At 40.6% G+C, this 13,365-nt stretch overlaps 1 protein-coding gene across 3 annotated transcripts in view; it reads right to left on the bottom strand.

Moving 5' to 3' along the window:
- PGM3 (phosphoglucomutase 3) overlaps positions 1–13,365 on the bottom strand; it is a 31,985-nt gene that overhangs the window by 9,365 nt on the left and 9,255 nt on the right. For all 3 annotated transcript variants that reach the window (XM_037004950.2, XM_017663585.3, XM_017663582.3), the window contains 4 exons: positions 5,712–5,845; positions 4,627–4,822; positions 3,439–3,596; positions 1,430–1,513 (listed from right to left, as the gene is read on the bottom strand). In XM_037004950.2, the coding sequence (XP_036860845.1) occupies positions 1,430–1,513; positions 3,439–3,596; positions 4,627–4,822; positions 5,712–5,845 (572 nt within the window). The remainder of the gene's footprint in view (positions 1–1,429; positions 1,514–3,438; positions 3,597–4,626; positions 4,823–5,711; positions 5,846–13,365) is intronic.

Here is a 13,365-nt window from a genome sequence, read left to right as displayed (position 1 = left end):
AGTACCCTCTAGATCTGTTTTATTTTGCCTACCCAGTATTCCTTTTGAATTTTGAATCAGTTGCCAAGACTTACAAAGTAAGTAATTCATATGAAAATTCAGATTTTTAGCTGCTCTTGAAGAATCTGACTAAAGGTAACAGCAGCTGGCCTGCGCACACTCTTCCTAGTCTTTATCCACCTGCTGTATGCACCCACTTCACCTCTGGAGATCTTACAGGAATCTGACTTTGCCATTCCTGCTTTAAAAAGAACAGAACAGCAACAAAAACTAGTAAGATGCAAGAATTTGAAAAGGGTACTCAAAAGTTGGAGAATAATACACTAGCTAATGAGAAAAGGAGTAAAGGCAAACCTAATTTTGGCTGTAAACCCTCAAACTCTTACAGCAGGCAGTATGGTATAGAGAGGATGGTTATCTGGTGGATGTTGAGGAAATAATTAGCAACAAAATCTACCAACCCAGTAAACTTTAGACTAAGAGTGAGAAAACAATTCCATACTAAAAAGCTAAATAGCATACTAAAAACCAGACTGAGCCCAATTTCAGCAAGAATCTTGCTAGATCAGTTTAGCTAGAATCTCTTACCCTCAATATCTGATCACAGTCCAGATAATAAATATATGATCACCCAGGCCTGCCTACAGCAAAAATCCTGTTAGATTCAGCTAGAATCCTTCCTGACCCCTGGTGTTTCCTCTTAGCAATTTTCCAGACACCAACCACCATCCTCTCTGCAGACAGCCTAGCTCTGAAGTCATAAAATCCCCACTTTTCTTGTTGTCTTAAGAGTCCAGCCCAGTCTCTCCCCCAATGAAACCTCCCTGGGAAGTGTCCCTGTATCTATTACATAGGCCTGCCTCTCCAGAAAACTTCACAGCACCATTTGTCAAACATACAGTTTAACTTAAATTTACCTTAAATAATTGGGGTGGCACCATCCTGTTAGCTAATAGTCCTTATTTATCCAAAGGAATAATAGAATTCTTCTCTCTCTACAACAAACTGGTGTGCTGGCTGGCTCTGATCCGTAACTACATTAAGCTCTCAGCAGATAGGGAGATAGGGTGCTGTCCTCCTTGACGTTTACATTACAGAGGTGACTTCCAGCCCTACAGTGAAGCATTCTGGAGCTGTAAATGGAGCTGTAAATCTGGCTTTTTTAGCCTTTAAAAAGATTTACATTCATTACAATGGGACAGAGAAAGAATTTACTAGTTTTCTAAAAAATGTTTATGAAAAGGGGGAGAGAAAAGTCTCTTTTCCTTTTTGTATCGGAGAATTTAATTTTTCTTACTTTTGATTTCTATTAAATGGACAATAGCTCAGCCTCCGGCACTGCAGCCTACTCACTTTTAAGAGGGCATTATTTTCCTCACAGGAATACCCTAATGATAGAAGTAACCAGAAAACAGAAGTGGTTCAGTACCTTAATAACGTCTTCAAGATACCTTGTTGAACTTCCATTTGCATATGCAGTTTGTACAACACCAATATTCAAACTTTCTCCAATCTAGACAAAAACAGTGGTAATTACCTTGCTAGCCTAGGTGAAGATGCCACAAAAGCAAGCACACACCGAGAGCACTAAAGGATGACAACGTGACCAGCCGGGTTGGCTGTGCCTTGGCTCATGCAACAAATGACTGGAAATTTATATGTGTGCCAGAAGAAAAGCTAAAATATTTTTGAGTATTATTTAAATCAATTCTACAAGAAATCTTCTATAAAGCAAGCCTGAGGGTTCTTCATCTCTATCTCTCTACTTTTTTAACAAAAGTATTTACTGAATTCTTAAAGCATACCTTTTCCATATAATAATGATTACCTCCCTTCACATCCTGTACTTAAGGCTAGCCTGAGATTTCCAAAAGAGCGAATCTGATCTCTCTCAAGTCTATCATAATCACAGTAAATAAATCTCTCAGAGGATGAGGCTTTTCTGTGTAAACTTTGAGACTTCGGAGAGTGATGATGTAACTCATTAAAGTATCAGTTATTGTTAGGCAGCAAGACAAGATATGAGCAGGTGGAGGGAGAATAAAGCTAGTAGAGCCACTAAACGGGACTCGAAGACTTAACCAGATAAAACCAAAGGGCCAGAAGGGACTCACAGTTAATTAATTAGTTAAAGTTTCAAGGGTCAAGAGCAACTTGGAACGTCTGGATATTCCTCAAATAAATGAAAAGTATCCAAGCACAGCTCGTCTTCATTGATTGTACCAACTAGATCATGCCATTGTAAAATCTACTTAGCCGGCAAAAAGGCCCAGCTTATTCTTTAACTTAACTTAACCCTGTTTTAATGCTGTTTTTTCCAATTCTTTCAGCCCCTTAATTAAGTAACTCTGTAACCAGGACAGGATACAGAACTCCAAAGTGTAAATAAACTTATGTGGATAAAGAATGCTGAGATCTGAATCAACAGTCACCTAAATACCCCTATTCTTAAGACAAAACTTCAAAGGAATTATGAATCACCTGTATACACCATGCCTTATGCTGACTCCGACCCAAACCCTTAGGGGCACCTCTTCTCTAAGGTTGTCTGCACTCCCCTTTCTTCAATTGTGTACTTTGCCTTAAATAAAAACTTCCCAGTGCTCAACTTACTACATTTTCTCTCTGTGGTCTTCCAGTGATAAAGTGTCTTTGTTACTTTGCTATTTCATTCTGTTCTCCAGACGTAAGCACAGATCTTTGCTCTGACTCTGTCCTACTTCATACAACCAGGGAGGGGCTTCTGGGACCTCTGCTTTGGGCTTGCACGTTCCGGCAGCCAGGGGGACCCGGACGGGACTGCAGCTGTACCACCATGCTCCTCGGTAGCCTGCCTGGAACTCCCCTCTGTTTGCCTTGGGAAGCTACCAGAACATAATCTCCCTCCATCTAGTGCGCTGCAGCTCCCTCAAATCCTGGGGTGGTAGGGACTCAGTTCCCATGCCACGCAGATTCCAGCAGACACCAGACACCAGGTGACCTGGCTTCAGGAGCTTCAGGAGCTGGCAGGGGATGTGCCCTGTGCCGAACAGGAGTTCAACAAGCTTCCCTTTCCTGCCTCTTCTCTCCCTTGCTCTCTGCTGCCTGCAGGCGGCTGCCACTCCCTGCTACTCTCACTTTAATCAATTCCTTCCTCATCTTATACTCTGACTTTCCTGCATCTCTGAACTGAATTCCTCCCCAACATTATGAAGAAACCAAAGCTTCATAAAGCTTCAACTCCTCACAGTCTGCCAGTATAAGGAAGAAAATAATATTTTAGGGTCCAAGTGCCCCAATGTTGAAATTATTGAAATCATCACCTTTTTGTATTTTCTGGCCACAATGTAAGGAATTTCCCATAAACTGTTCCTTTGAGACATTCAAATGACTGTCTGACACAGAATCATTTCATCGGTAAGTCTTATCTCAAAGGGTGATCAGCCTCCCAGTGCAGACCTCCAGCAGGAGCTCCTTGAGGAAGCCGCTGATGAGCGCTGCCACCTTGTCTCCGTCCACAAGGCGGAAGCGGCCGTCCGCGTCACGGTAGTGATACACTATTCTGTCTGCATCGCCGTCAAAGGAACAGCATCTTTCACAGGACTTCATTTCCATTCCTAGCACACAGAATATTCAAAATGCATTTTAGTCTATAAGATATGGGAATAAAACTCAATATAAAAAAATGTAGGGTTTTCTCTTATACTAGGGAAATTTTTTTCACCAAAATATAATTGGCATCATAGGTTACATGTAAGTGTACCCACTATAATTTTTCAAGAGGTATTTAAATTATTCTTTCAAATAAAACCAATGTCTTCTAGGGTAAATTCCTTCAGAGCTAACCGAAAAAGGAGAATTTAAAATCCATCTCTGCTGAAACTTGATAAAATACTAAAATAAAATTCTATTTTATAAGCCAGTCAGTTTGGTTAGACAAGTTCCCATCTAGTTTGCTGTCAATTACAGGTATTTCTGAGTGCAATACACCTAGTACTAGAAGGTTCCTTACTAAGAAATATCAGCAATAGATAAGGTATGTGCTTTGATTTAATTCTCACAGAAGTGATCTTTATTTGTTCACACCATCAACAACAAGAAACACTGGTAATTAAGAGCCAAGAATTACCTGTGAGAGAGAAATGGCTTATGTAACTTGCAGAAAGTTACTGAAACCTCTGCAACTATCACGTGAAATTTATTTGAGATTTTGGTATTCCTTAGCCATGACAGCAGCAGACTGACAAAGCCAAGAGGCAGCTAAGAAGTATAGTTTTTGTCTGGAATATGAATATAAGGTCACCTACAGGGCATAGCAAGAGCTTCAGGACAAAGGCGTGTGGTTTCGTCCACGCTGCAGTCCCGGCATCAGAGCAGGAGGAACTCAGCATCCAGGGAGTGGGTGAGTACGGGACTGACAGGCGGTTCACCCAGGAACTCTGAGACCTGCTACAGTTTGAGAACCACTGCTCTAGAATACCACTTTCTGATTTTGCCTTCCCTGCCAGATTTCCTACACGTTGTGAAGAGTCCTATAACTTACAGGCAAAAGGAGCCAGGAGGAGTCACGGCTCTCAACCTACCCGGGCGACACAGAGTGTAAATGAGGTTGGCTTCAGAAAGCCCTAACACTAAATGTTCACATACCCTGTGGAGGTTTTTGATGACTTTTTACGAAGTCAGCTCCACATAAATGATTGAGTTTCCCTTTGGTTCCATCATTGAACAGGTGGACTGACAGCCCCTGGGAGAAGTAGTGTTCCATTTCTCTTAGCTTCAGGGCCCCTATGCCATTTGCACAGTCGACCTTAAGGGATCTATATTCATTTCCACTGTAGAAAGCCTTAAATATAAAAAACAAATTAAAGAAAAATTTAAGTTATCAAAGTAAAAGTGAAGCATAAAGCATATATATGTGTATTATCTTCCATTACTTAAGTTAACTCTCCTATTTTAACCAAGAAAACAAAAGGGTATGCAGATTCAGATGAAAATTGAAAAACACGAAAGTAAAATTTTAAAACACCTTTTTACATGCTGTTTGATACTAGAACAGTTTCACTGACTGAGTAAGTTAGGGAAATGGAGCCTAATTATAAGCTAGCTTCAAACAGGGTCCCTTAACAGTAACACAATTTATATTACCTGACAGTCATTCAAATGTGAGGATGTGTATAAGCGTGAATGAGCAGTAATAGCATCTACCATTCTCTTCATGGGATATAACACCCCTGTGTTTGGTGTTTTTCCCTAGTTGTCAGTCTCCCATTCATCCTCACTTCAGACTAAGTTCTATGAGAGCAAGGGCTTTGCTTTGGTTAACTGTGCCTGACAAAAACCTACCATCAGTACCTACTGATCGAATGAATCATACTCCTCAAATCTCTAGGATCAAGAAGCTAATACACCGAGACTAAACGAAGTCCTTCCAACAGCAGCTGCCCCAAGCACACTGGCAGCACCCACATTAAGAGCAAACTCATCCAAACAAATACTCATGACAGCCTCACAAACCCCACGGCTTCTCCCCTGGTGATGCCCCTGCCCAGAAGCCGCCGACACACAGGCAGCAAGACACACGGCCCAGACCTCGCGGAGCCCGAGAAAGGGAAAGGAGATGTGCTGCACTTTTGAAAAAAGGAGTGACAAATGATCTAATGAAGATAAATTTTTCAAATGATGTCATTATATTCATTTGCTTAAACTTTAACCATGTTCAAGAAATTCTTTACCTGTTTGGTAAGTTCCACAAAGGCCCTGGAGAGTTTCTGGTAGTAACCGTCTATGGTTGCCTCTCCATACTGGCCACTGGTATTCCGGCAGTACACCATGTAGTGCAGCTGGGGCGTGGTTAATAGGCCATAATCTGTCACAGAAGTACAAAAACAATTTACCAACTTAGGTGTGCAGACGGCAGAGTAGGAGGCTCCCGACCTCACGACCTCTCACAGACATATCTAGGCACACCTACATACAGTGCCTTACTGTGAAAGCAGCTGGACCACTAACAACATAAAGAAAATGCCACAGTGAGAAAGGCAGGAAGGGCAGAGCTGTGGCTGAGTACCAAACATACCCTCCACCACCTGGATGGCGACGTACAGGAGGGCATCCCAGCCACAGCGGTGCCCCCGAGAAGCAAGTGAACTGAACCCTAAGTGGGAACCCTGCCCTGGGATCTAAGTCAGGAAGACCAGCCCACACTACATCTGGCTTTGAAAATCAGTAGGACTTACCTCCAGGAGCCACAGGGCTATAGGGAACTGAGACTCAGCTCTTAAAGGGCCAGCACACTATATCACTCACTGCAACTCAGCACAGAGGTGCACTTTGAAAAGAGCCTGGGTTATACAGGAAGATTTACTGACTAATTTTAGGGCATGGGCTGGAGGGGCAAGGATCTGTAGAAACTTTCTCTGGGAATGGAAAGCCATGGACACCACTTTTCTTGTTCTCCTTCAACCCAGCTGGCCTGACACTGGCAGGTGCCAGTTCTGACAATCTCCCATTTACCTTGCCAGCAATGATTGCCTGGCCACACCCAATCCACATGCCCCAACAGGGACCTCCATCCAAAGCAACCCCTACACAGTGTGTCTATGTGAACAAAGAGATAGAAAATACACAGAAGACAAAGGACACTATCAGCAGTATGGGAGAATATATTTGTAAATGACATATCTGACAAGGAGCTAACATCCAAAATATATAGAGAAATCATACGCCTCAACACCCAAAGAGCAAATAACCCTATTAAAAAATGGGCGGAGGATATGTACAGACAATTCCCCAAAGAAAAAGTTCAGATGGCCAACAGGCACATGAAAATATGCTCCACATCACTAATTATCAGGGAAATGCAAATTAAAACCACAATGAGATATCACCTCATGCCAGTTAGGATGGCCAACATAGAAAAGACTAGGAACAACAAATGCTGGAGAGGATGCGGAGAAAGGTGAATCCTCCCACACTGCTGGTGGAAATGTAAACTAGTTCAACCATTCTTTGCAATATGGAGGTTCCTCAGAAAACTAAAAATAGAACTACCATTTGACCCAGGAATTCTACTCCTAGGAATTTACCCTAAGAATGCAGCAGCCCAGTTTGAAAAAGACATATGCGCCCCTATGTTTATCACAGCACTATTTACAATAGCCAAGATATAGAAGCAACCTAAGTGTCCATCGGTAGATGAATGGATAAAGAAGATGTGGTACATATGCACAATGGAATATTATTCAGCCGTAAGAAGAAAACAAATCCTACCATTTGCAACAACATGGATGGAGCTAGAGGGTATTATGCTCAGTGAAATAAGCCAGGTGGAGAAAGACAAGTGCCAAATGATTTCACTCATCTGTGGAGTATAAAAACAGAAAAACTGAAGGAATAAACAGCAGCAGACTCACAGAACCCAAGAATGGACTAACAGTTACCAAAGGGAAAGGGACTGGGGAGGATGGGTGGGAAGGGAGGGAGAAGGAGAATAGGGGCATTAAGATTAGCATGTATAATGTAGGGGAGGGGGGCATGGGAAAGGCAGTATAACACAGAGAAGACAAGTAGTGATTCTATGGCATCTTACTATGCTGATGGACAGTGACTGTAATGGGGTATGTGGTGGGGACTTGATAATGGGGGGAGTCTAGTAACTACAATGTTGCTCATGTAATTGTATATTAATGATACAAAAACAAAAAAAACCAAAAAAACTCAGGTGACTGAATGAAAAAAGAAAAAGAAAATACACAGAATAATCAACCAGAGCTGAATAATTCAATATTTGAAATGAAAAATAACTAGAGGAAGGGTCACCTGCCTGTAAGAGCTGCAGCCAGGCCCTTCACTGACCACACCAGAGGCCAGCCCCCGCCAACAGTGCGCCTGACATGCCTGCAGCCCAGCCACAATGAGAGGGCACACACAGCCCGCACAGGGGACCCCCGTGGAGGGCCTGGCTCCAGTCACCAGTGGGGGCGCACTACTGGGCCCACAGAACACCGGCTACACAAGACCATTGCTTAAAAGACCCAGAGATATCTTTCTACCTTGTAGTAGGTAGAAAACCAGAGTCAAATAAAATGAGGAAATGGAGGAATATGTTCCAAATGAAAGAACAAAATAAATGTCAGAAAAAGAACTAAAGAAAACAGAAATAAGCAATCTCCCTAATAAAAAGTTCAAAATGCTGGTCATAAAGGTGCTCACTGGACTTGAGAGAAGAGTGGATGAACTTAGTGATAACTTCAAAAAGAAATAGAAAATACACAAAAGAATCAATCAGAGTTCAGAGTTGAAGATCACAATAACTGAAATGAAAAATACGCTAGAGAAAAATCAACAGCAGACTGCAAGATGTAGAATGGATCAGTGATCTGGAAGACAGGGTAGTGGAAATCACCTGTGCTGAACAGCAGAAAGACAAAAGAATTTTAAAAAAAGAGGACTAGTTAAGGGACCTCCAGGACAATATCAAGTGCACTAACATTTGCATTATAGAGGGCCCAGAAAGGGAAGAGAGTTGAAAAAAACTTATTTGAAGAAATAAATAACACCTGAAAATTTCTCTAACCTGGGGAAGGATAGAGACATCCAGGTCCAAGGAACACACAGAGCCCCAAATAAGATGAGACCAAGGAGGTCCACATCAAGACACATGATAGTTAAAATGTCAATGATTAAAGATGAAGAGACAACCTTAAAAGAAGCAAGAGAAAAGCAATGATTTATGTACAATGGAGACTCCATAAGACTACCCACTGATTTTTCAGCAGAAACTTTGTGGGCCAGAAGACAGAGGCATGATATAGTTGAAGTGTGGAAAGGAAAAAAACCTACAACCAAGACTACTCCACCTTGTAAGATTATCACTTGGAATTCAGTGAGGGATTTCCAAGGCCAACCAAAACAAAAGTTCATCACCACTGAAGAAGCTTTACAAGAAAGGTTAAAGAGACTTCTTTAAGTGGAAGAGAAAAGGCCACATTTAGAAATAAGAAAATTATGAAAGGAAAAGATTTAAGTGGAAAAGCAAAATCATAGTAAAAGTAGTAGATCATTCACTTATAAAGCTAGTATGAAGTTTAAGAAAAGAGTAGTAAAATCAATTCTATCTACAATAATTAGGGGATACACAAAATAAAAAGATGAAACCTATGACAGCACATACATAAAACATGGAGGGGAGCATAAAAATGTAGCACTTTTAGAATGTATTCAAACTTATCATTAACTTAAAATAGACTTTTATATACATAGGACATTGTATGTGAACCTCATGATGGCTACAAACCAAAACCTATAATCAATACACAAAAAATAAGAAGAAAGAAATTCCAAGCATAACACTAAAGAGACTCATCAAACCCTAAGGGAAGAGAGCAAGAGAAGAGGGAAGGACCGGAGAATACTAACAAAAACAACCAGAAAACAATAAAAAAGTAACAGGTACATACCTATCAATAAGTACTTTAAGTATAAATGGACTAAATGCTCCAATCAAAAGACAAAGGGAGACTGAATGGATAAAAAAACAAGATCCATCTATATGCTGCCAACAAGAGACTCACTTCAGACCTAAAGACACAGAAAATGAAGAGATGGAAGAATATATTCCATGCAGATGGAAGTGAAAAAAGAAAGTGGGGAAAGCAATAATTATAGCAGAATGTATGAAGCTAGAAATTAATTACTAGAAAAAAAAAACACATGGAAGCTAAACAATATGCTACTAAATACCGAATGGATCAACAAAGAAATCAACGAGGAAATTAAAAATTACCTGGAGACAATTGAAAATGGAAACACAACAGTTTAAAATTTTTGCTACATAGCAAAAGCAGTTTTAAGAGGGTACTTTATGGCAATACAGGCCTACCTCAAGAAACAAGAATAATCTCAAATAAACAACTTAACTTTATACCTAAAGGAACTAGAAAAAGAAGAACAAAGCCCAAAGTTAGTATAAGAAAGAAAATAATAAAGAACAGAGCAGAAATAAACAAAATAGAAACTTTAAAAACAATAGAAAACAACAATGAAACTAAGCTAGTTTTTTGAAAACCTAAACAAAATAGATAAACCTTTAACCACATTCATCAAGAGAAAAAAGAAAGCCTCAAAAAATAAAATCAGAATTGAAAGAGAAGTTACAACTGAAACTACAGAAACACAAAAGATTATAAGAAATTACTATGAAAAGTTATACACCAACAAATTGGACAACCTAGAAGAAATGTTCAAATTCCTCTAAAAATACAATCTTCCAAGACTGAATCAGGAAGAAACAGATAATCTGTTTGAGCACACCAACTAGTAGTAATGAAATTGAATCAGTAATCAAAAAACCCCCAACAAATGGAAGTCCAGGACCAGATTACACAGTTGAATTCTATCAAACACTTAAAGAGATATCTATCCTCAAACTATCCCAAAAAATTCAAGAGAAAGGAATCCTCCCAAATTCCTTCTATGAATCCAACAGTATTCTGATACCAAAACCAGAGAAAGACAGTACAGAAAAAAAATTACAGACTAATATCCCTGACGAAAATAGATTTAGAAACCCTGAACAAAATATTATCAAACCAAATAAATTCATTCCTCACAATCAAGTGGGATTTATTCCAGGGATGCAAGAATTGTTTAGTATCTGCAAATCGATCAATACATATCACATTATCAAAAGGATAAAAATCATATGATCCTCAATAGATGCTTAAGAAGCATTTTATAAAAAAATCTTTATAAAAGATAAACACTCTCAACAAAGTAGGTATGGAGGAAACACAACATAATACAGACCATGTATGACAAACCCACAGTTAACATCATACTGTGTGGTGAAAAGCTGAAAGTTTTCCCTCTAAGATCAGAACAGCACAAGGATGCCCATTCTCACCACTCTTATTCAACACAGCCCTGGAAGGCCTGGCCACAGCAATCAGACAAGAAAAAGAAATAAAAGGCATCCAAACTGGTTAGGAAGTCATAAAGCTGTAGCTATTTGCAGATAACATGACACTACATATAGGAAATCCTAAAGACTCCACCAAAATACTATTAGAACTGATAAATGAATTCAGTACAGTTGCTGGATAAGAAATCAATTGCATAAATCTGTTGAGTTATATACACTAATAATGACTAGAAGAAACAGAAATTAAGAAAACAATCCCCTTTACAATTCCATCAAAAAGAGTAAAATACTCAGGAACAAATTTAACCAAGGACATGAAAGATCTGCACTCTGAAAGCGGTAAAGCACTGATGAAAGAAACTGAAGACAACACAAATAAATGGAAAGATTTATGCTCATGGACAGGAAGAATTAGTATTGTTAAATTGTGCCTACCACCCAAAGCAATCTACGGATTCAAGGCAATCCCTATCAAAATACCAATAATATTTTCCATAGAACTAGAGCAAAAAATCCTAAAATTTGGATGGAACCACAAAAGAACCCAAATATCCCAAATCAATCTTAAGAAAGAATAAAGCTGAAGGTATGACACTCCCAAGAACAGAGCTGAAGGTATCACACTCCCTTATTTCCAACTATACTACAAAGTGATAGTAACCACAACAGTATGATACTGGCATAAAAACAGACACATAGACTGATGGAACAGAACAGAGAGCCCAGAAATAAATCCACACTTATGAAGTCAATTAATCTACAACTAAGGAGGCAAGAATATACAATGAAACTGGACCACTTTCTTAAACCAGATACAAAACAGATGGTGACTACACTTTTCAGTGAGCATCTTGTAACATATATAAATATCCAATCACTGTTGTACAACAGAAACTAATATTTTGTTAACTCTTCTTCAATTAAAAATTTAAAAAAATTTTTAAAGCAATTTACCAGATCTCAAAAAGTTCAAATGGATTCATACATACACTCAGTCTTTGTCCCTGTTTCTGCCAGAGCCTCTGCATTCTTGGACTTTCCTAAGAGATACAAGCAAGGAAAGTGTCTTCTGTTGTTAACGAGGTAACTTTTGAAAAGCTCGCAGGGAAGCCTTAGGATGAAGCCCTTTGCCAGGGGAACCAACCACGCGATGAGACCGTCAAGCTTTTGGTCCTCTCCTACCTTCTCCTGTCCTCCCTGAAGCCAGGGCATGGGGAGAAGAGAGCCTAAACACTGAGCTTACAGACCAATGGCCAATGATTTCATCAATCACGCCTATGTAATGAGGCCTCCATAAGTACCCTTTAGAAGGACAGGGCTCTGGGTCAGTGAACGTGTGGACTTCAGCGTGCCAGGAGAGTTTGGAGGGGGTCATCTGAAGCCCAGGGGCTGGCACCTGAGGCAGTGAGGGCAAGTCATGTGGGCACTGATCCCTTAACTTGCAGAATCTGACCCTACCTGCAGGGAGACAGAGTCAGAACTGAGTTAACCAGTTGGTGGTAATGGAAAAAAACACACCTTGAATGCATACTCAGTCTTAAAAGTACGAACTACTTGACAGCAAGAAACAATAATTCAGCATAGAGAGGTGTAAAAATAAAAGATTTTTCTCTTTTATCTAGCATTTTTGGTTATTTTCAGGAGGAAGGTTCATCTGAATTAAGTAGTTTACAATGTTACTGGAAACACAACTCAGTGTTAGTGCTTTTGTCTACTGCTCTTTTTTAAAAAGAAATGCCATGCCAAAACACTGGAGGAATTAAGCCAAAATACATGTGAGGAGTGGAACTCCAAGGTCTGAACTGAGTGAAGCCAGAACTCCGAAGGCATCCTCCAAGCTAGAAATCGAGCTGTGGTTTTCACTGCCAACAATCCCAGGCTGCTGGGAGACTGGAGGTCCTGCAGACCAGGCTCTCAGGGAGCTGGGACCCAGGAGGCCACACCTCAGGGCGAGGGTGGGCCAGGAGCGAGTCCGCCCTGAGCGCCCCTGCCCGGGGAAGCCACCTCGGTGCGGGGCGCAGCAGATGGGGGGACCTGACTGCCGAGGGGCCGTTGCCACAGGCACAGCCCTCCACGGGTCTCCAGCCCAGACTCCCGGAGCTGCAGGGGCCCAGAGGATAGACCTCGTCATTGCAGAACTCTGTTGCCCACCTGCCAGGCAGCGCCCCCAGGCACCCGGCAGAAGAAAACACTAAACTCTGCCAGAGAAATACACCTTCATCATAAACCTCAAAAATGTCCCAGAAGTAATTTTCTAAGAAAAACTAGTAGCGCAGTCAAATATAGTTAAACACACAGAAAAGCACCATGAGCAAGAAACAGGAGAAACATAACAGAGATGGACTCCAATAAATATTCAGTGACTAAAATAGTCAACGGTCTTTGAAAGCAAGCACAAGGGTTTGGACTGGAGGCAAGAAGTCGCTTTATGTTTGCGAGCCCTGCAGTGACGCAGTGGAAATGGT

Source organism: Manis javanica, chromosome 13 (genome assembly GCF_040802235.1).
Source record: "Manis javanica isolate MJ-LG chromosome 13, MJ_LKY, whole genome shotgun sequence".
Classification (NCBI taxonomy): Eukaryota; Metazoa; Chordata; class Mammalia; order Pholidota; family Manidae; genus Manis; species Manis javanica.
The sequence above is the reverse complement of the archived record's forward strand: the minus strand, read 5'-3'. Positions and strand labels throughout refer to the sequence as shown.